General features: G+C 35.0%; 5 protein-coding genes across 7 annotated transcripts; 1 reads left to right on the top strand and 4 right to left on the bottom strand.

Annotated features, from left to right (window-relative positions):
• Positions 1–82: 82 nt before the first annotated feature.
• Positions 83–2361, bottom strand: LOC111783679 (DNA ligase 1). The gene is made up of 8 exons (XM_023664598.1): positions 2174–2361; positions 2005–2094; positions 1522–1581; positions 1382–1421; positions 1149–1242; positions 567–626; positions 402–493; positions 83–317 (listed from the first exon to the last, which is right to left on the bottom strand). Exons 1-8 carry the CDS (start codon positions 2299–2301, stop codon positions 231–233), a joined length of 651 nt encoding a protein of 216 aa, XP_023520366.1. The 5' UTR covers positions 2302–2361; the 3' UTR covers positions 83–230.
• Positions 2362–5962: 3601 nt separating this feature from the next.
• LOC111782561 (E3 ubiquitin-protein ligase RMA1H1-like) lies at positions 5963–8295 on the top strand. 3 transcript variants are annotated; one of them, XM_023663334.1, is made up of 2 exons: positions 5963–6110; positions 7430–8295. In XM_023663334.1, exon 2 carries the CDS (start codon positions 7473–7475, stop codon positions 8184–8186), a length of 714 nt encoding a protein of 237 aa, XP_023519102.1. In that variant the 5' UTR covers positions 5963–6110; positions 7430–7472; the 3' UTR covers positions 8187–8295. The 3 variants fall into 3 exon arrangements, with proteins under 3 accessions (XP_023519102.1, XP_023519104.1, XP_023519103.1); XM_023663336.1 differs by lacking the exon at positions 5963–6110 and adding an exon at positions 6117–7235; XM_023663335.1 differs by lacking the exon at positions 5963–6110 and adding an exon at positions 6117–7330.
• A 3020-nt stretch (positions 8296–11315) lies between these two features.
• LOC111782589 (sphingolipid delta(4)-desaturase DES1-like) lies at positions 11316–13599 on the bottom strand. Its single transcript, XM_023663368.1, has 3 exons — positions 13468–13599; positions 13138–13378; positions 11316–12456 (listed from the first exon to the last, which is right to left on the bottom strand). The coding sequence occupies exons 2-3, from the start codon at positions 13291–13293 to the stop codon at positions 11638–11640; spliced, it is 975 nt and encodes a 324-aa protein (XP_023519136.1). The 5' UTR covers positions 13294–13378; positions 13468–13599; the 3' UTR covers positions 11316–11637.
• Positions 13600–14830: 1231 nt separating this feature from the next.
• LOC111783271 (CBS domain-containing protein CBSX5-like) lies at positions 14831–16331 on the bottom strand. The gene is made up of 2 exons (XM_023664188.1): positions 15909–16331; positions 14831–15770 (listed from the first exon to the last, which is right to left on the bottom strand). The coding sequence occupies exons 1-2, from the start codon at positions 16244–16246 to the stop codon at positions 14903–14905; spliced, it is 1206 nt and encodes a 401-aa protein (XP_023519956.1). The 5' UTR covers positions 16247–16331; the 3' UTR covers positions 14831–14902.
• A 526-nt stretch (positions 16332–16857) lies between these two features.
• LOC111783651 (trafficking protein particle complex subunit 13-like) lies at positions 16858–23062 on the bottom strand. The gene is made up of 12 exons (XM_023664569.1): positions 22622–23062; positions 22427–22511; positions 22189–22319; positions 22005–22107; positions 21815–21829; positions 21235–21380; positions 20898–21093; positions 19684–19758; positions 19367–19483; positions 18972–19016; positions 18469–18570; positions 16858–17398 (listed from the first exon to the last, which is right to left on the bottom strand). Exons 1-12 carry the CDS (start codon positions 22903–22905, stop codon positions 17378–17380), a joined length of 1320 nt encoding a protein of 439 aa, XP_023520337.1. The 5' UTR covers positions 22906–23062; the 3' UTR covers positions 16858–17377.
• Positions 23063–23240: the final 178 nt, after the last annotated feature.

Raw genomic sequence — 23240 nt, 5'->3', positions numbered from 1 at the left:
ATAGCGGCTATAGCCGGAAGGCTAACAATTAAAGTTAAGAAAATGGCTTTTATGGCTCAATTTAGTCTTTCAATTTACAATCTAGACTGTTAAGAGAAGTACCTACCCTCAAGAGATATATGACTGTACGAGAATGTATACTAGATAATTGCATCAAATTGTTTGACTGATTTAAGAGTACTAAAGAGAATTATTGAACGTTTTCATTAGAGCTCAACCCGTTAATACCTTCAATCATCAGCTTGGAAGTCCTCATCTGAACCAGTTTCTAGAAATGAACCAAGAGTCTTCCGCAAAAGGCTGAAAGTCCTATCATCCTGTGTTCCAGACCCAAGTGTGTGCCCATTAGCATAGAAGGGGGAAGGCATTAGTGCAAAATTTATGAATTACAGGTCGTATACCTGCTTTTTCCTTTTCAAAGACTCCTCCAATTGAGCAATCTTTTCAGCACAAGCTTTCTCTTGTTCAGATATCAGGCTCCTTTCTCTCTTTCCTGCCACAAATACGAAGGGAAATAGATAATAATAAAGCGTTTGGTGCTGATTGATGCATAACTTCTTGCTTACTCAGTTGTTCATATTTTGCGAATAGCCTTTCTTTCTCCTCTTCAAATTTGGAAATGGTATCTGCCAAAGCCAAGCAGCATCCAAAATTGAAAACATGAACAGAAAAAGTGTGTGAATGGGTTTTCTTAGAGCTAGAATGGTTTAAGATTATAGGCCCAGTGTCAATATACCAGAATATTTGCCAGATTGATAGTAATTAACTAAAATAAACCTGTTATGTTCAACCAAAAAGTGAGGTTCTTCAATACCGATACACATGAGAAATATTTGCGGAAAGGATTCCAAAAAGGCAAACAGTATTGATGGAACACATCGTTGTTGAGGACCTAACTCCATGGTCAATGCTTCAATTGCCACTGATCAGCACGATGATGTCTCTCAGATACCGAGGATTCTTACAAAGGCATTGTACCAGTTGATATTTGATAATGGAAAATTATACAGCATGATAGAGATTTGTTCGTGCATTATAAAGGCATCGCACCAGTTGATATTTGATAAATAAAATGACAATTAGTCTAAACAGAATTAGGGAGCAAATACTGCGTAACTTTTCACCATAATACTCGAAGTGGATATTACCTTTCATGGCCTGGAGATGTGTAGCTTTCTCTTTTGTGAATTTCTCGTAAAGTGCTTGGAATTTGGCAGTTTCGTCCTTCAAACAGTTTTCACACTGCAACGAAGCCATATTGATTTTAACGCAACATCTGAAAGATTCATTAATACAATGAAACTAGAAGAAAAAAAAAATTATGCAACGACTTCAAATTTGCTCTTGAATGGTCTCTATTTCGAATCCTGTTCCCACCAACCTCTTTTGAGCTTTTCGATAGTGCTTTCGCAAAACTTTGCCTGAAATTGGTTGGAAGAAATAAATTACTTTCATTCGCTTACAACTACTTCAACAAAAAATCTAAGCGAGTAACATCGTGAACTCGTTTCTGAAACCTACCTGTCCTTCTCAAATTTAGATTTCACCTCCTCAATCATTGCTCTTATCTCAGTCGATACACTGTCAATAAAATGAAATTAATTAACATTCAAACATCTTATTAGTGCAGGACAAGAAGAAGAGTATTAGCTCTGAAAATGAATGAACTCCTCTGTCATTAAAAAGCGGCATGGATGGAAGTTGAAAAACGATCAAATGTTCGAATAGAAACGGTGAGTCGGTTGAAGTCCGATCCAGTAAGCTAAGTTTGATCAGGCTATCATTTCAATTTTATAATAAATCAAATCAAGCACATCATAAAATCAAATTACCAGTGAGGTCAGTTCAAATCTACCAGAAGAAGGAAAATGAAGGTGCAAACGAGCAGCCGTATATAGAAATTCCAGAATCGGAAATAAGCACACAACAACACACAATTTCAGTTGCTCCATTCACTTAACTAATCACCAATAAGTTCCAAACGAACGAAACCACTCAAATTACCTTGAGATAGTCTCTTCATTCTTCTTCTGATCGTCCTTCTGAGCTCTCTCTTTGATCTGATTCAGCGCAGACACTATCCCTTTGAGATCGCTGCATACCGTAAATATCACTATCAAGATTCTCCAGAATAACACTCGAACATGGAACAGAAACGGAAAATAGTACGTACTCAGAAAGATCGAGATCGAGGTCGATATCTTCGTTGGTCCTCTTCCTTTTATCGGAGCTTGTGAGATCGGACTCAGAGACTCGCTTCCTGGTTCTTGTTTTCGCAATAGGTATTTTCATGTTCCCCATCTGGATCGAAGTTGAAGAAAACCTTAGAATGGAAGATCGAGAACCGAACTATTTCGAAGCGTTTGAAATTTTGAATTACCGATACTTATAAATATCCTGCCGAAGCGCGATTGCATTTGGCGCGCTGGTACCGGTTCCCTTGGCTGTCAATTCAAATTTTTTAAAGGACCAATCATCCATGTCCACGTCAATACTTACAATATATATATATATATATATATACACACAACCATATAACTACAAACATGCTAAGATCCTTCATGATTTCCACTTTGAGTTTATAAACAAATATTTCAATAAAGGATAAACAAGACTATTTATATTTATTTATAAATTTTAATATTTTTTAGAGTCCTAAATTGTAATTAAAATACTTCATTATATTTTAAAAATTTTAAAATAGTTTGAGCGAAAATTTTATTTTAAATTAATTAAAAGGCTTAATTATATGATAATTTAGTATAATTTTTTATTTAGTTTGTTTTGTATTAACTCTTTTCTTTTTTTCTTTTTTTTTTTTTTTGTGGATATTTTCTTATTAAAATTGATTGGTTATAAATTATGTAATAAATTTTATGGCCCAGGAGGAAGAAAATTATTAAGAGCAAACCATTAATTTGCCTTACGATTGGGAGCGGGTCAATAATTTTTTTTTTTTCACTCGAGGAATGTTAAATATTTAAAATGAGTGTTAATCGTATTTTATACGAATTCTTTCTTTTTATATTATGGTTTTATGTGGCCATGACGAACTCAACCATCACGTCTACTCTTTGTCCTAAGGAGGAAGAACTCTAAACAATAACAAGTAAGACGTGGAAAATGTTTTCTTGAAAAATGTTTATTATAATGTTTACATAACCGATCTAAAAATTGGAAATTCAAATCTTCACTTTCTTAAAATAAATAAATAAAATGAATTTCTTAAAAAATGATACCGATTCCATACAAAAATGGAAAGACATGAAATTCTTAAAAATAATATTATTTTTAATAAAACTAAAATATATTTTTGTCAACATTATTGAGTTTATTTATAATTTTACTCTTTTAATAATTGTATTCTATTTTAATAGAGGTTGAAATTGTGATAATAATAAAGTGTACATTTAAACCTCCCACTTGAAAAGATATTAATAATCTGATAAAAAAAATTGTGATAATAATAGAGGGTACATTTTAATTTTTCACTATTTTCTAATTGTCATTTTTTAAGAATTTTTTATCTAAAATTCTCAAATTAGATTTAAATTTTTTTGAATATTTAATATTTTTTTTATTGGAACTTAGTGTTACAAATATATAATTTAATATCTGGTAAAAAAAATTGAATAAAAGAAATATGTACCATCGTAGTACTATTCTAGCTCATGCCCGTTTAATATGATTTCAATTTTTTTTTTTAATTTCTAAAATTTATGTGGGTTTTCTTTCCATTTTTTCCTATTATAATTTTTATTTTATTTAAAAAAATATATTAGAACTCTAAATCAAATTTTAAATATTAAAAACATATTTTTAAAAATATTATTATTTTTAATAATTTTTAAATTTTGATTAATTCTAATTCTTTTTAAAATTTAGGTCATACGTGTGAGCTCAAGAGTCGAACTATAACAAATCTTTGTTTTCTATGTTCATGCAAGTTAGGTTTATAAACTTATTTAATCATGCTACTCACATCTAAACACTATACACACATGGTTATGCCCTTTTTGTTGGTCAAGTGGTCTAATAAATCCGAACTTTTTCAATTGGTTCACGTGGTCAAGCTAAACCCGAACTTTTTCAAATTAAAAAAAAAAAAAAAATTGTTTGAGAATTCACAATTACTCGTTTCTGAGCAATTTAACACAACAAAATTTTCGTCATTAACCCATTTGCCACATGATCCACAATGTTATATATGTTTGGGCCGTTTATGTGAGATTTCACATCGGTTGGAGCTGAGAACGAAATATTCTTTTAAGTGTGTGAAAACCTCTCACTAGAAAACACATTTTAAAAACTTTGAGAGGAAGCCTGAAAAGAAATACCCAAAGAGGACAATATCGGCTATGTGGCAGCGAGGAGACTGAGTCCTGAACGGGGTGGGCACGAGGCGGTGTGCCAACAAGGACGCTGCTCCCGAAGGGGGATGGATTGCGGGGTCTCACATTGATAGAAGAAGGAAACGAGTGTCAGCGAGAACGCTGCCCCGAATGGGGTGGACTGTGAGATCCCACATTGGTTGGGGAGGAGAACGAAACATTATTTCAAGGGTGTGGGAACCTTTTCATAGCAAACACATTTTAAAAACCTTGAGGGGAGGCTGGAGAAGGAAAGTCCAAAGAGGACAATATATGCTAGCGATGAGGTTCAGCCGTTATAGTTTCCCCCCTTTATCACCCGTCAACTATTCTTGCACCCAAAATTTTGATTTTTTTTTTTTTAAAAAAAAATTTGAATGTTACATATAATTTGGTGATAAATATCTATATCACTAATAGACGAGCTGGGTTGAAATACATGTACGAAATTTATAGACATCTATATGAGTACGTGTAAGGCTGAGATGAGTGGACAAGTTTGTTCATCTATGTACATATGGGTGTAAATTGAATATAGCCAATTTGGTAAAAATATTACTAAAATTAATTAGATGGTTAATAGTTTGGACTTAACATATAAAGAAGGTTAGGATTATCAATTTACTAATCTTACTTAAATGTTGGATTAGAATGAAATCCAATTAAGATTACTTAATTAAATCAAGATTTGAACTTAAAATATAATAAAAGTAATTTCACTTCGAATCAAAACATTTCATCATTTAGAAATCATCAAAAGCAACTTGACTACTTTTTCCATGAAAACATTCATTTATAAAAAAATAATCTAAATTTTGTATATAATTAAATAAACATTTAACTTTAAACGTTAAATAATTTTATTTACTTGTGAATTTTTTTTTAAAATTTTTAAAAAAATCCTCCATTATTTTATTTTTATTTTTATTTTTTTTAAGATTGAGAAGCTTAATAAATACGTTTATATTAAAATTAAATAATAGATGACTAGATTTTATTTTTATAGAGATTTGAATTTTTGAAGGTTTAATTTTTTAGGAAATCAAAGGGAGAAATTGGATAACTATTCCTATCATAATTTGAATTTTAAAATGATAATATAAATTATAAGTTTCTTTATTATTTATTTATTTAATTTTTTAAAATTACGAATATATCTAACATAAAATAGAATATAGAATGTTATAGATAATGCTTTCATCCTTTGTATTACTGTAATTGCCGACACAGAGTTAGCAGATGCTTATTTTTACAGGAAGTTCAATAAATGAAGTTCAAGACATGTAGGTTTTCTACCTCCACATAGTATTGTCCCGTCATGTTTTTGCCTATTGTGAAAATTTATTTATTGTTACTTTTAGTAGGAGTTTGGGCCGTGTCATTAGACATAAATTTTAATTTTATATTTAAAGGTAAATTAATTTGAGAATTAAATGGATGAAAATTTAAAGAGTAAGTTACAATTTAACCTAGAAAAATAACCATAGTTAAGTTGGTGCGAAAACTACACGTGAAAAATACTCTGGCTGACGTCACGCAAGTCCCACCAGAACGAAAATGGAAAATTATTGAATTTCGTCTATAAATTGATGCCGTCTACGCCCGCCCGAAGAGCACTGGTTTCCCTCTTTCTCCCCTCTGTCGTTTTCAGTATACAGGATACCAATTTCTCGAAGCTTTTCAAGTTCAGAGATCCCGCGCTGTGATTCTTCTTCTTCTTCTTCTTCGCTACGCCTCCCGGTAACAGATGAACCTCTTCTTTTTTTTTCTTTTCTTTTTTCTTTTTATTATCTTTTTGCTCTATCACACTTGTTCTTTGATGTTTACAACTGTGATTGATGTGTACGAATATGACTGGAAGCAAATTTAAATCTGCTGTGTTTCTTTGCAAGATGCTCCATATCTCTGCTTCTGAGTCATGAGTGTTTTGGGATTAAAATCAGAGGCCATTCTTTTTCTGTTTGTTCTGTTCAGTAATATATTGTCGTCGTTCATCTGCATAGGGCTTAGGAATACGTCATATTCCTGAATTTGTCTTGGCGGTGTTCTTTGTTGTATTTGCCAGTCGCCATTTAGTGTTAGAGAAGATGATCTTCGAATTTGTTTTCAGTCGATCAATCCATGCGTATTAGCACTCTGATTATAGATAGAGATCGCGCTCTCGTTCACATATATGAAATTAGAACTCTGTTTTTTATTTTTTATTTTTCTTTTACTGTTTTAGTCTTTTCAGAAATCCGTTTCTCTAACTTTGAAGATCTCAGATTGATATTAGGAACAATTCTTGAATTCTAGGTGTCTGCATTGATATGTTTAGAGGAAGATCATCATTTTTTAATTCAAATAATGACCTTTCGATTTTATCATTGTCATTAATAGAAATTTGACATTTATCTCATTTCAAAAAGAAAAAACTCACACATTTTTCTTATTCATGGAATTAATAAACGTCGTCCAAAATGGTTTTCTGAAGTCAATGGGTTGGTATCGAACTTTCAGATAAATTCAAGTTTTTATTAAATGTTTGACAAAAGAAAAAAAAAAAATTGCACAGACTTTTAGGAATGAAATTGTGAATTTAAAAGGGAAGAGATCAAATTATTATAAGTATAAAGTTGAAGACATTCTGCAGATATTAGCTTATAAATAAATCCTAACCAAATTAATTCTAATTAGTCAATAATGGCTTGAAGACAGAAACTTTTGATCTCATTAACATCTGAACAAGATTCGTGTGGTTCTGGCCTGGCCATCTGATCACATTTGTGAGCATGGTTGGGCCATGACAAAGGCAAGACTGAAGGCCGTAGGATAGAACAGTTCCTTACATTATGAGTTATGACTCGTGTCAATCCCATCATCAAGGTATAAGAAAATGTAGCTACACAATTTTCTTATCTATGACCTTCCCGTTGGGGATTAAGACATGTTTTTCTTATTTATTTAACATTTTGCCAGTGGTTAGCTTCTCTTTGAGGCCATTTATGTTTTCTTTTGTTTGTTCTTGCGTCAACATTATGTTTTCTTGATTCTTTTTCTTCATATGATGTCTGTTGCAGATCAAATCCTGGTGTGAAGCAAATTTGTGAAAGCCTTCTATATATGGCCTTTGAGCACTACTTTTCCCGTAGATGGAGGAGGTGTGTTCCAGCTTCTTCAATGGAAAATTCTGAGAAGTTTAAGGCTTGCTTTGACTGCAACATTTGTTTAGAGTTTGCATCTGAGCCTATAGTTACTCTGTGTGGCCACCTCTATTGCTGGCCTTGCATTTACAAATGGCTTCACGTCCAGAGCGCCTCCCTCCTCCCCGACGAGCCTCCGCAGTGCCCAGTTTGCAAGGCTGATATCTCCCACACGACAATGGTCCCTCTCTACGGCCGTGGTCAATCTGCTAAAGAGGCTGAGGTTGATCCCAGAGGGCTGCTCATACCTCCAAGACCATCAGCTTTCGGCAACAAGGTTCTGGCATCTATCGGGTCTAATAATGCTTCTGGTGAGCAGCTTGTTTATGGAGACCTATATCAAAATCAAAACGACAATTTTGATATGTATGACAGTTATGAAGAGGACTCCAGCAGCTCATTGTTTAACATGGAAGACAACCCGGTCGGTAGTTTTGGCCATCCTACAGCCAGGATGTTTGGAGAGACGGTGTATGGTAGGTTGTTTGGGAGTTCAGAGAACTTATATGCACACCCAAATTCTTATGCTCTTACTGGGAGTGGCAGTCCCCAGTTGAGAATGCAGGAGAAGTCGCTTAACAGGATATCAATTTTTCTCTTCTGTTGCTTCGTTTTGTGCCTTGCTATATTCTAATTATAGTTGTGGGCTTCTGTAATTTTTCGTTTGTAACCATTTTTGTAAAGGTACTGATAGAGATATTTTTTTCTTTCCCATTAACAAAAGTAAGAAGTTAAATTATGCACATTCCGTCAACACACCATGAGCGAAAAGAGAGTTAGCTCCAGCCCTCAACAAATTAACAACTTTCCTCGAAGTGATTCCGATTACTAGTAGATATTATCTTGATTTTAAAAGGATTGCTATGAGAAAGTTTCTAAAAACATGTATAATAAAGAGAAGTTTTCACGTCATTGTAAAGAATATTTTGTTTCCCTCAACTGATGTGGAATCTTATAATCCACCCCCTTCAATGTCCAGTGTCCTTCCTGGCACACCACCCGGTGTCCACTCTCTTTCAATGTTTAGCCTTTTTGTTGGCACATCATTCAATGTCTAACTCTGATATCATTTGTAATAATCAAAATTCACTGCTAGTAGGTATTGTTCTTCTTGGGTTTTCTGCTAGTAGGTATTGTTCTTCTCGGTTTTCCCATTTTTAGGTTCCATCTCAAAGTTGTTTTTAAATAGAAGAGCTAGTAAAAAAGTTTTCATATCTTTTAAAAAAAATGTTTTATTCTCTCTCCTGCCCAAGGGATGATTTTAGGTCTTTATCCGCACACTTTTCAAGGGCACAGCAGTTCAGAAATATAATCACCTTCCAGTGCGCTTGTTATTATTGGAAGTTAAACATTTTCCTGCAGAGCCAAGAAGTTAGATAGAAAAAGAGACCGAGAGGATAAGCATTAAGCAAGTTGCATGAAAGTGAACGCGGCAGCACAAACACGGCTTTGACAGAACAACAAGACAACTATCAATGACAACAAAAAAAAAAAAAAAAAAAAAAAAAAAANAGCTCAATTCAAGTATCACTTATAATCTAGGAGGTAACAGATAATAAGATCATTGGTTAGTCCCCTAGTGGCTTAACTGACTGAGAAATTAAACCTCAGAACATGTTTGAATCGCCTGTAATCCTCAGTTCCTTGATGAACTTTTGAATTTCGTCTTGCCTTCCAGCGTCCACTCATCCTGAATTTATTCCCCTCAAACAAACCACACGTCACTTAATCGAGGCTTGACTCCTTTTCTTTTGGAGTCCCTTATTCGACATTTGAGGATTTACCAATCTATTGGAATGACTAAGTTTAGAGCATGACTTTGATACCATGTTAGATGAACACGACTCTCCACAAATAGAATGATATTGTCCACTCTAGGTGTAAGCTCTCGTGGCTTTGCTTTGGGCTTCCCCAAAAGACTTCACACAAAGATAGTATTCTTTGATTATAAACCATCATTATTCCCTAAATTAGACTTTCATCATCCAACACATATGAATGTAAAATAATAATAAAAAAAAAAATGAAGAGTATAAATAGGCATAAAATTCACCAAATAAACTTACAATTTATTTTTAAAAAAAAGTAGTCAGAAATATGTACAACTTGCAACCACGTTTCAAAATTTTAAAAATAACAAAATTTGGAGGCTGATCTTAGGTTAAAAAAAATAAAAAGTGCATGAATACATATAGATGGATAATTTGATATATTAATTATATTATTTAATATATCAATTATATAACATATATACTTTGTATTTTGTATATTAATCATATTTCAGTTAGAAATATAAAATATATTGATACACCAATGAAAATAAAAAATAGAATGATAAAAAAAATAGATCTAGGTTTAATTATATGTATAGTAGTGTACATATGCAATATAAAAGTTTTATATAATTATTATTTTATAATATTATATGATTAGTATATTATATGGTACTTATTTTAATTTAAAAAAATAAATTGAATTTATAACGAGAATTCTATATTTATTAAAGATTTTTTTAAAATTTTTTTTAATATATACATGTACATACTAAAATTTAACCCAATTCTGAAGTTTGTAATTCTGTTGTCCTTTTGGGCTAAACACCAATCGAAGGCCCATATTCGTAATTTCAACGAGCCCATCAGCCCAATAACAAAACCTTCGTAAAACCTTGATGACCTTGGTTTCCCGCTTTACCTTTCTTTTACTGTTCTTCTTCTTCTTTCGTAAGCGAGCTCTCTGCGGACCTCATCTATGGATCAGAAGCTCTTCTCCAAAGCCTTAACACGCTACGCTATAGCTGGCCGATCTTACCACACTAATCAGTTGAAAACGGCGACTCTTTATGTGAAAATTAGTCCATTGGGCGATCCAAGCATTAGCGTGGAGCCGGAGCTCGACGGCTGGATTCAGCAGGGCAAGAAGGTACGAGTCGCTGAGCTTCAGAGATTCATTCATCACCTTCGCAAGCGCAAGCGTTTTACTCATGCTCTTGAGGTTTGGATTCTTCGTTCTTGAAATGTGCTTTGTTTTCGTTTGATTACGTAGATGTGGAGGAAGAAAAGAACTGTACAAAATTATGCATCGTGTGAGAACTTGTAGACGAGCCTCACTTACTAAACGTATGTGGCCTAGTTGCTAACTTCAAATCACGGGATTACGGAGAATGACGTTTTGTCAAATTATCAATAGATTTAGCTTGGAGAAATGTTAGGCACGCGGGTTTTCCATGCTAAGAAATCAGAAGCTCCTTCCTACATTCTTTGATTAAGTGAATTTGTTTGAGTAACTTCATTAGTTCACGGAGTATGAACTACAGAGATTGAATTATGTCTTTTCTTGCCTAAGATAATCTGGAGTATGATTTCACTTACTAGGAAATTCTCTGTGGATAATGGCTAAATGGCTAGAACATTATTTGAGCTAGAAGTATGTGAATTTGAATTTTTGGCACTTGGAAAGAAAGAACTGAAGCTAAGAGCATTGGCTGATTTTTTTTCTCACTATATCTTATAATTGATGTTGTCCATTAGCCAAATCTTGTTTGGTTTTCAATAATGCAAAAGCATGTTTATCGAATTCTTCGCATGAAAGGAGTAAAAGTAGCTGTTGTCACTTCCAAGTTTGGTGCTTTTGCTGTACTTGATCTTAGATTTTAGTTTGGTGGGTTGATGAAGTGTTGGTGAGTTGAGTAAATGGTGCATGCAGGGATGATTTTGAGTTTCGTGAATAGGAAGAAAGGGATAAAATGGTTCATGAATGAAGATTAGATAAGATAGTGAATTTAGACATTAAGATGAAAATATGGAGGCACAGCCCTGAAAGTATAGTTGTAAGCAAACCAATTACCAAGCCTATGAGGATCGAAGTTCGCCAATGTTCGGCTCCTTTTACAATCAGTTCCTCAAAAAGCTCTGAAAATGGATTACAGTACAGTCAACATACATTCCCGGCTATTATACAATCTAAGTAGAACAAATAAACTCTCCACGAACGTAGGCAAAAACACAATGGCAAAACCAGCTCAAGAGAGAAAGATGGAAAAAGAATGAAACAAAAGAATATAAAGGGGGAGAGAAAAGGATGGACTACTCGGGTTTCTTTGACAGTCTCTTCATCCTACTGAATGGCCCCACTGACCTGTCCATAATGTACATGTATATCACCTGGCTCCATGATTTATACGAATCTAATTCATTGTAGTATTCAGGTGCAATCTCCTTCACCTTGTAAAGCTTGTTTCCTGGGATCCTGGGGAAGTCATGGTGCTCATTATGGTAACCCACACTCCATGTAAGAAGATTAAGAGGACCGTAGTAAGAGTACGTCTCTTGTTTGGGATTGAATACGTAATGTTCGGAAATGAAGTGACCAGCCATCGGATGCATCCCGCCACCGACGAAGGTGGAGAGAATCAGGTAAGCAAAAGACTTCCAGCTCCAAAAGTAAACCATGGCAACATCAAGAGTTATCTGAATAAAGAAGTTGATGAACTCCCACCGGCCTGGGGGCTTTGGTTTTAGAAACAATGGCCGGAGAGCATAGAAGAAGAGTTGGAGGACAACCCATATAGCTTTTGAGATGACATTAGTCACCAGACGAGCTTCAGTCTGGCTTGGAACGTCCATATCCATGCCATCCACTCCCTGGAAGCGATGGTGCTCTAGGTGATACTTCTGAAATGTGATGGACATGGGCACTCCAATGGGGAGATTAGCAAAAATCCCGAGCCACCTGTTGTGATCAGGTGTTGAGAAGGCAAGGTTGTGGCTGAGCTCGTGAATAGCTAAGAACAGATTGTGGTTCAGAAAAGAGCCAAAGAAGTAGGCTATTGCCAATATCTTTAACCAGTCTGCATTGTGAAGGGTCGTGGCAGTCCATAACTGAAGCAGAACAACCACAGAAATCTGCAAGATTGCAAGAATGAGAAGAACAAATGGATTACTTTATATTACAAGAACAGATCATTGATTGGTTTTTCAAACTCCAATAGCTAATTTCTAAGACTACAAGGTCACTTGTGAATGTGTAAAATGGTTGTTCACATTCTTAGCAACTTCACTTTCTTCATCAGATGAATCCAAATTATGATTCGTTGAGCAAACAACACAGGAAAGTTCAAAATAATGATTGTTTAGGTCTAAATCAATTTTAGACCTAAACAATCGGAAGGTTCAGACAAATGTTCAAGGAAGGAAAAAGCAAACAAACAAGCGATAGATGGAAAAAAGGGGGAAAGATAGAATACAGGAATCTAGCAGAAAAACTGAACCAGAGCAATAAGAACGACAAAATTTCAGAATCTCAGAATGTAGATTTTCGATCAATACAACTTGCGAGATGTAATCTGGTGGTGAATAGAAAATGAAAAACAATGTCCAATGCAGCAATGTGGCAGAGGTGGCGTTCAAAATCAAACAGAACAACAAACAAACACCGATCAGATTCAGCCATTGACATGTGGTGCGACCAGCAATACCTCAATTCAGATCTACACACGAAATCAAAAAATCTTGACAAGAAAATGACAAGGACTCTCCACATTCTCAGAACCAACAACAGTAAAATCATAGAGAAACAAATGAAACCTTGAAGCAAGCCCACGGGTCAGGACCGAAGAGCTCCCGAATCTGAGGGTACTGCGAGAGAATTTGGCGTCTCCTTGAAGCGTGAGGCTCGTCGGTGTATGACCAGAAGAAGTCAGTGGCCATTACACCCTCATCTCTCTCTTCACCTCCTCGCATTGCCTCTGCTTGCGGCTGACCTTCGCTCCCGGAATATGCCTGGGCGGATTCTGTCTCTCCTGGCGGCTCCTGGCGTTGAAATTGGCTGTGGATTAAGGAGGAGAAAGAAACGGTTACTTATACAGGAAACTGGTTGCAGAGGAACGGCCTGGAATTGAATTGAAGAAGACCGACCAAATATGAAAATGGAAATGGAGGAGACTGCTATATTTAGAGAAGGGCGTTTCGTTCGAGTGGACTCTGATGTATTCCGGCTGTACCCATCTTCCTATGCCTCCCAACTTGCCACTGTGGACAATGGATTCCTCTAAACCCTATTCTTTTAAATTTTTTTTATTAAATAATATTTTTAAAATTTTAATTTATTTGATACAAAATTATAAACTCGTCTCATTAGCGTTTAATCAATAAATTCAAGACTAAATTAATAAAAAAAAATAATATCTTTTAAAAGTCTTAATAATACTTCTAAATTTAAAAAATTAAAAAAATTAATTAATTTTAGATGAAATAAAATCATCCGTTGAAAAATTTAAAGATGTTATTGAAAGATATTTTTGAGTAATTAACTTTTACCAACATTACCATTAATTAAAACATTATTCTCTTTTCCAATTTTTGTGACAGGAACAATATGGGTATATTCGACAAATCATTGTCATAGCTTTAGCCAGTCTGGCCACGTGGCTCCCACTTCCAGATAGAAAACACCTCATTTTTTTCAAATAATTTTGCAAACGGCTGAATTTATTTTCTAAAAAATTGAGTAATATGTGCCCTCCCTTTTTTCCTTTTCTTTTCTTCCTTATAATACTTTTAATATTTGTTAATATTATTGATGTTTTAATTTGGAAACTGAATAATATTAGTTAGTTGAAATCAAATAAAATAGTTATAAATTAAGTAGGCACGTGTTATCTGAGTGCACCATAAAAGTTACAGGTATATACTGATTGGATTAAAAATATTTTGGACCTAAATTATTTTTTTTTGTTCATTAATCGAAGCAACTTCAATTGAATTCATAACTCAACTCAATATAAAATTTTTGAACTATTTTTTATAATTATTTTAAAAATTATATTTATTCATACTACATAAATTAAAATATCAAACAATCATCGCTCACATCGTTATATTCTTAATATTTTAAAATATTTATAAGTTGCAATCATCGCTCACATCGTTATATTCTTAATATTTTAAAAAGTACTTAGGATTAGACCGAAAACACTATTTTCGAATTGAAAATTTTATTTTAACATAATTCTAACTCAATACAAAAAATCTAATCCAATTGGTTTAAATTGGGAATTCTTCCTTCTTAAAAAAAATTACAAACATATTGCTAGATCTTGGTTCGTTCAATCTCAAAAGTTCAGATATATATATATATATATATATTTTTTTTTTCTTTTTTCAAAATATCTTTTATGTTTACTGCTTTTACTGGTAAAGTTGTTCTGTTCAGTTGGGTTTATGGCGAATCAGTTTCAGATTTTTCCATTGATTTAGTTTCGAATTTGGTTCAACGATGTTCGTGTTCAATCCATATTGAGTTCCAGATCAAGATACTCCATAAATGCTTTGAAATTTTGTGAATGTTTTCTTAAAAACACTTTAATCTATCCCGAAAAACGGCCAACATAGAAGCGAAGGTAACAGTTCCGGCGAGAGTTCCGTCCTCTTGAATCACCCACACATAGCAGACTCGGTGAGATAAAGCTTGAATCATCACTGCAACCAAAGAGTTCCATGGATAACAAACAATCGCCTCCGATCTCCTCACTACTCTCGCCGAATATCCACCAATCTTTCCACTTCTCCCCGAACAAGAACCAGAACCAGAACCAGATCCAGATCCAAACTCATCATCTGAAGAAGAGCAAATTGAAGACGATGATGATGAGACTGTTGATGATTCTTCCTCCACCCACTCCAGAACCGCATCTAAGTTTTTCTCTTCCAATCTTTCCTTCACTAATTGCACTAAATCCTCCGGGGGACCGCCACAGTCTATATACGCCATGAGTTCACCGGCTGTGAGCGTTGCAATAGCCGCCACCACCGTCTCGTCGGAGAAATTGAGCGTGAAGGGCGAAATTTCGCCGATCAATTTCTCGTCGAAGTCAACAATGGCGACAGAGGATTGGTGAATCAGCGCTTGCGAGATTAGGGGGAGAATAGACAGAGCAGACTCATCGTAGTTTACGGCGAGAATGTTGTTTCTATCAATTATGTCCATGGAATTGATAGGAGCCGCGGCGGTAGAGCTGAAAATTCCGATTGAGTTGAGGAGGTAGCGGATTATGTCCTCCGCGCCGAGCCAGCAATATTCTCGATCGTTATGGAGAGCGGAGACGGAATTCGACGATGCTTTCATCAGGAAGTACTTTTTCCTCTTGCTTGTGCTCATTTTGATTGGGATAACAAGCTTATGAACTCCATCGAGTATCAGATCAATCGCCTCCATCAAACTGAAAATTGCAAAAGAACAAACGTTAACAATCCATCACAGAGCAAAACCTAACTTCACAATTTAACGAACAATCGATCACCATTATCAAAATCTAAATCAAATCAAGAATTTCAACTATTTCAATATTCAATCAAACCTGGCATGAGGCTCCAAATGCCTAACGAGTCCAAGTCCATCAGGAATCAAAACAGAGATCGGAGATCGAAGCGCAATCGCCGGTTGCAACAAATTCTCTTGTCTGCAGAGAAAACAGAGTATATCCACCATGCATACTTTACCGACGCATCGACAATGCAATTCCAAGTCGTCCTTAGAGGAGTGATCGCCACAGCTCCAGACGCTGATGTAGCCTTCGTCAATCCTCGTCACGATCGATAACGCGTCGGCGACGGTGGCGGAGATGGATATAGATCGAAGCGCAGGCTTTCCAAGACATAGGTCAGATACCTCGCAGGCCAACAAGCTCGCTGCCATGCACGAGCAATGGAGATAAATCGATGAAGGTACAGAAATGGCGGTTCCAAGAGAGAGAGAGAGAGAGAGAGAGAGAGAGAGAGAGAGAGAGAAATTCGGATCGGGTCGGGTCGTCGGGCGGATTTCCAGTATAAAAAGACTTCGAGGGAATTTTTTCAAATTTATAGGGCGAGATTTGTTGGCTATCCAAGGGGTGGCGCACGCGTTTTTAGTTTACCTTTTCTGATCGTTTCAATTCATAATATATATATTTTTTAAAAATTAATTTATCCAATTGGAGTAAAAAAAAATTCTTTATTTTTTAAAAAAAAAAAAAAAAAAATCCTTACGTTTATCACATAAATTTAAGGTTAATTAATTAATTGATATAATTGAAATTAATTTAAATAAATAAACAAATAAGCTAGAGAAAAAGAAAAAAAAAAACGAACACAAAAGCAAGAATTCAGTTATAAAGGATGATCTATTTTATGAGATTTGGGATTTAAGATAAAATTATACGATGAAAATAATTTAAAGAGATTATTGCAACCCAATAATTACAACTGTGCCACGGAATTAAATCCTCTATATGGTCAACTGTCGTAATCATTGCGAGAATATATCAATGATTGGTAAACAAAATCCATGTGCTGAATTAAGTCAAAAGATTTTTATAAAAAATATAAAACAGATAATTATTTGGTATGGTACGGTACGGCTATTTGAAGCATATCCGTCCCTTCATAACAGTGAAAGGTCATTTCTGTTTTTAAGGGGTTATTTCTGTTTTTGTGAACACTATTAACACACTGTTATATAATCATTTCCCTCTTCTGTTACTCCATCGCATTTGAAAAACAAGGCCAAGGAGGGGTCCATATTGCTACCCAGTTGCTTCCTTCTGCCCTGAAGGACAAACCATTTTTGCAATAATCTAACCAAAGAATGAGAATGGAGTACCGTAGGCATCTAATAAGAGCGTCTCTATTGAGCGCACGCTTGAGAACGAGTGTCGGGCTTGATCGTTGGTTCCATGAGGCTGCTGAATTCCAGGAATGATGCAGGTCATGGGATGTTTACATCTTAGTGTCCTAAACAATGCAGGAAGTGAAGAGTCTTGTCAAGACCAAATCAGTCGAGTCGAGACGTTCATTCCAGATCGACATAAATCTGCAGCCAAAAATGGATTTCATGAGTTTGGCAGTGAAGGTTTATACTTCATAATTTGAATAACGTTCCTCGATCAAAACGAGGAAATGAATTAGATTACAAGGTTTAATCAGAAACAGTAGAAAACCCCTCAAATATTGGGAAAACTTTCCAGCAATAGAATACCTTTCTTTCATATTTTCACATATATGAGACATCCAAGCATTAGAAAATACACAACATTCCGGAGCATTATGTAAATTATAGTGCCGGCACAAACACTAAATTATGTAAGGGATCTTAGAGGTCCATCCTAAGAAGCAGAAATAGGGGGACAAGTCATTTCCTAAGAACAGTAAAAGAACAGGACCAAAAGATGTACAATAAAATGTATCATTGATAATTACTTCATATACTTTTACGCATATTATAAATGCTTTGAAATATAGTGAATTATGTGGTGAAAAAAAAGTATACATCTAACTTTAATCCTTATCAATTTGATTTAAGTAAATTTAAATGCCATAAAGTATATCTCAGCTCTTTAAGTAAGGATAAGATACTGTCAAACAAAAGAAGAAATTCAAGTGTTCCACAAAACAAAAAGTTTCTCCCCTAAAGGAAAACTTGCAACTCCAAAAAAGAACCATCACTATTGACGTTAATCAAGTGAAATTATCTATTTTCGTTTATATAGTTTCAAAACCTTTTTGTTTTCTTATTTTATTTACTGCAGTTCCAAAAAAGAACCATCACTTTTCAATTTCTTTCTTATTTTCTCCGCACAGTACGTTCTTGATTGTGCCCTTACACATCCCCTACGTGTCTCCTCTGCATGTCCAAAGTTAATAAAATGAAAAGAACACTCCAAATAATGTGCTTTCACGCGTCCAACACGGACACTAGTCGAATAGCATCCATGCTCCCTAGTTGACATCTAATCCAATTCATTCAGAGTATTTTACCAATAATAGGTATCTCTCAACGAGAGACACCTAATATAGAAACTGCAAACGTGCCCAGACAAGATCTTACATTCACATGCAAGGAAATCAAAATGCTGCTATCAAATAAATAAGAAGAATTTGAACCTCTAGATCTGGCAAAGGGTGGTCATAGGATTTCTTCTCCCTTGTGTCGAAGACTTTAATGCCTGCGATTCTCTGAACTCCGGGTTTAGTGGCAATGAGGTTCTGGTTGAACAAAAGAAGTTAAATATTGTCAATATGATGGAGATTTAATGCTTTCTACTCTATAGGACACCATTTTCAATGCATGTATTTTGTGTTTAATTCATCACGAAAGAAACAAACAAGTTGCATGCTTTAATTAGAGCTAATGTCTAATTATGATGTGCAATAGAGGATAGACAGCAACTTTTTTGGCAATATAATTTTTTTAAAAATAAAATGTACGCCCAAAGAAAATATAAAGGTGGGTGTCGACTAAGCGTCATCAAAACAAGGTCCAACTCTCCAAGACGCTCACATGCATAGAATGGTACAATAAATGAAGAATTTTGTTATTTAATGAAATGCAATCACTTGCAGACTAACTCGTATCACAACCCATTATATATATTTGTTGTTCATACCAGGTGGAAATCTGTGGAACCATGTGGCTCAACTCTTGGTATGACCTGTTGAAAATTACATGTACAAAAATGAGAAACACATTTATAAAATGGATGCATAAAGTTCTAATTCAAAGTTCTGGTTTCGGCAACCTTTCAACATGCCATCCCTCACCATTCCACAGAATTAAGAAACAAATTAATTGGTTAGCATTGCAGTGCGAAAGTTCCCATATATTGAACATAAGTATCTAAACACAAGTTAAACTAGAAAAGATACTTATGTTCGTGGCAATTGGATTGGTATAGGCACACCAAACGAAATTACACCAGATTCTAATACACGAATTACCAGAAAAGATGAATTCTGATAAAAGGATTTGATACGATGATTAAGACAGGATGAGTGAACATACCATTGTCTGTAGACCATTAACCATAACAACTTTTTCCTCATCTGAACCATTTTGTGACATCCAAACCTCAAAAGGGCCCAATTCCCTCTCAATCTGTGTTGTGAGACGCATATGTAACTGGAGAAGCAATAAATCAATCAATTCCAAAATATTCTCTCTGGGAAAAGAGATTAGAAGATATGTATAATCCTCAAGAGATTAAGAGGCAGAATTAAAGATGGATTCCAACCTCGTTGGAAAATGACTAAATAATTTTAATCTTATCCAACTTTCTAGATGAACTTTTCAGAAGAACACAATAACAAAAGAGAAATTACAGTAAAAGGCCTCTCCAATCTGATAACATCTGGCATCTCAACAACATGAAGCTCAAGCTCCTTGCGAATAATGGGCTGCAAAACAACATAAATGACCAATGAGAGAAATATCGGCTAATAAATCTCAAAATCATAATAATACATCAAATCACCCTTGAGCTCAAAAGTTCTAAGTTGATGGGTTATAAAAATTTAATTTCTTAACACTCTCCCTCTGTAGACTTAGAAATTAGCACAAAAGCCAACAAGTCAATAGGGGAGGAAATGATAAGAACATTCGAACACACGACCTCCTCCTACTTTTAATTTTGATTATGCTGAATCTAAAAACTTAAAGCTAATGAGTTATGATAAATTTAGTCAACACTTCAACAACAATATATTAGAGTTATAGACAGAGCCTGCTTTACTTTTTATCTAATATAAATGCATCCCCTTTGGGTTTATGGCACATATTAGCTCTAGCTATAGTTTTTTGAGGAGCAAATGTCAACAAACAAAGTATAAATTCTTTAATAATTTATTTGCAGTCACACAATCTGAATCAGCTCATACTATATTAAATCATCACTAAACTCAAAAGCTTAAGTTCAAATTAAGGTAAATTTAGTTCTTAAATAAGGTAAAAAGTACTGATTTATAGCATTTGCAAAACATATCATGTAAACACACAAGCTATAATAACATGTAGCTAATAGATGACATCAACATCATTTTTTTGAGCATCCATAGTTTAAAATTTCTAATATTTTTTCTCTATACGAAAAAATTCAGTGTTCAGCCTACGCATAACTATGTTCTAAATATGATTTTATACTCAGTAAACAATCTTCCATGCACTTAACAACCATCTTTCAGGATTCATCTGAGGCATTAGACAGGGACCGCAGGGTAATAAAAGTGTAAGATCAAAGCAAGGTTTAACTGAAATAAAAAATCTTGAAATCATGTGATAAACAGGCGTCAGTAAAAATTTCAGAAGCTGCAAAACAAAAGAATCGTGTCACAATTGGAAACCATTTCCACAACTTACAGAATGGATACCAGAATTTTAACACGGTTTAAAACTTAACATTCCATAGGCAGTAGTCAATTGATAAAGCGAAGATAATTCCTCTGCAGCACGCAAGAGGTAGCTTACCAATAACCAAAAACAACAAAAATCCATATAATTGAATTTATTTTTAAATTATTATATGATGATAAGCACTCACAGAACCCAAAATCTGTTGTGTTTGTAGCCGTCCAGGTTCACCCATATTTGTACGCCATGTTAACTGAAGTTTACCAAGAATATTACTTCCCTCAACTTTCCGAGGAGAAGAACCATGCGTTGAAAATTTCAATTGATAAAGAAAATTATGGATTCCTCCACCTGATCTGACCAATATAGGAGGCTTGAATACCTCTCTGCAGCATAAAAATTAACATAAGCTTGACCATGAGGGAAAAAATAAATAGAAAAATAACTAACCATGACGGTAAATTCAAGGCATGAATTAGCACGATTATCAATTATTTAATATCACTGAATTGACAAATGATCAATACCTTGTTGTAGATTTAAGTTCAGAGTGATGTTCATCAGCATTGATTATCACTGCATTCCAGTTTGGGGAAGGCTCAAAATCAACTTGGTCCATTAATAGATTTGATTTTGTATGGTTTTCAATGCAAGCTTCTAAGAATGTACTCTCCTGAGATAGAAAGAAAACTATCATTTGATAGCTTTCACCAAGGAAGTGCTATCTTAATGAAAATTTCAAACACGGGAAAACTGGAATCGAAAAGTACAGTGGCATCGAAAAGTACGTGGCAACACTACTAATTCTTTATACGACCAAGATCTAGAATCCAGCATAACTATAGGGTCATAGAATAGACAACTACTGAGTAGGAGCTGAGAGTACTGTGCTATATCAACACAAGTCGTCCTACAAAATATTAAAGAAGAAAGAGGGATTTCAGAGAACCAAGATAAAAAGGAATACTTTTAGGATGTAAAACAATATGCTATAATCGAATTCAAAGCTTTACTATGATATATAAAAGCAATAGATATACGTCAACTACGATAGTTATGAGACATTTTCTAAACTTACGTTGACTGCTTTTAGTCAGCAAAACATACCTTCACAACACGGACCTGCAGATGAAGTAATTTGAAAAATATCAGATATTAATCCAGAACTAAGCAACCAAAGCCACTGAAAGCTTTCATAAAATTCATAGAAGGGGAAATGAAAAGGGCCACTGAAGCAAAGATGTCCGTATAATAATAGTTGTGTGTCTGCAATTGTAGGATCCGAAGAGCATATTACCTTTGTTCTGACCGAGAGTGGATTCGCAACCATGAACTTGAAAAACTGTGGTAGATATTTACGCTCACCATCACCATCATTGTACAATGCGGTGCAGACTAGCCTATAAGAATGAAATAAAGCATCACTTATACGTACTTAACTAACAAGGAGATTCTCACTTAACTAACAAGGAGATTCTTACGTGTGACTTCCGAGTTCCTTCACATCGTGTTCGACAATGAAGTCGTAACGACCCCCAGCACGTATAGTTTCAACAGGGGATTTTGATGAATCCAGAAGAAGGATTCTCTGCCTCTCCGTTTGAATTTCTGCCTGTACGGAAAGCTCGTCTACCACAAATCAGAGTGGATGAAGCAGGCCAATTTCTCTAAGTTATAAAAGGAAAACACTCCTAACGCCTAAAAGGAAGGAACACCGACCTTGATAATAACGTCCCTGACTTCAAAATCGGAGCTATTATTCACACTGATATAGCTACAGAAAGTCTCGCCTAAATAAATCGCCCTGGAAGATGGTCACCATTCATGCCCCCAACAATGAACAAAAGAAAGATCCGAATAGATCAATTCATCCACAGAATGAAAGAAGAAAGGGGCAGAGAAATAGAGAAAAACCCGAAAGCTTGAGGGAGTACGAGGAGACCAGTGAGGCCCATAGCATCCGAGGAGTCATGAAGAAGGAATCTGGAACTGTAGCTGGGATCGGAATCGGATTCGTCGGACAATTGGGCTTCAAGGAGACGAGGGAGTTGGCGAGCAGCCACAGGGTCGTCAAAAATGTCCTCGCCAGCGACTAAATCGACCGGATCGAAGCGGAGAGGAGAATCAACTTGAAATGACGGCCTACAGAGCCTCATCACCCTGAAGGCCAGTGAATGCGATCCCTGAGCACCGTTCATCTTGCTTGTTCTCTGTGGAACACAGAATCGCAAAGAGAATGGGAAGTAACTGAAGTTGTCAGAAAGCCCGGCGCGAAATCTCAGCAATGGAGTTGAGACCAATCCAAAAATGACGACATGTCGACCCTCCTTATGCAACTGTCAGACAATTCCCTAGTCGATTCATCGTATCCCTCAACTTTTTTTTTTTAGGTTAAATATATGAACCTACCGGTAATTTTCACCTTAATTTTCCATCTTCCAAAATTTATAAATTTACCTGAAATATATTTAAATTTCTGAATAATTGGACAGATGGACCTATGTCTTTATTTTTTATTATTTTGTATATTTTA

The sequence above is a fragment of the Cucurbita pepo genome, chromosome LG20, assembly GCF_002806865.2.
Source record: "Cucurbita pepo subsp. pepo cultivar mu-cu-16 chromosome LG20, ASM280686v2, whole genome shotgun sequence".
Classification (NCBI taxonomy): domain Eukaryota; kingdom Viridiplantae; phylum Streptophyta; class Magnoliopsida; order Cucurbitales; family Cucurbitaceae; genus Cucurbita; species Cucurbita pepo.
This window is presented reverse-complemented; position numbering and strand designations above follow the sequence as displayed.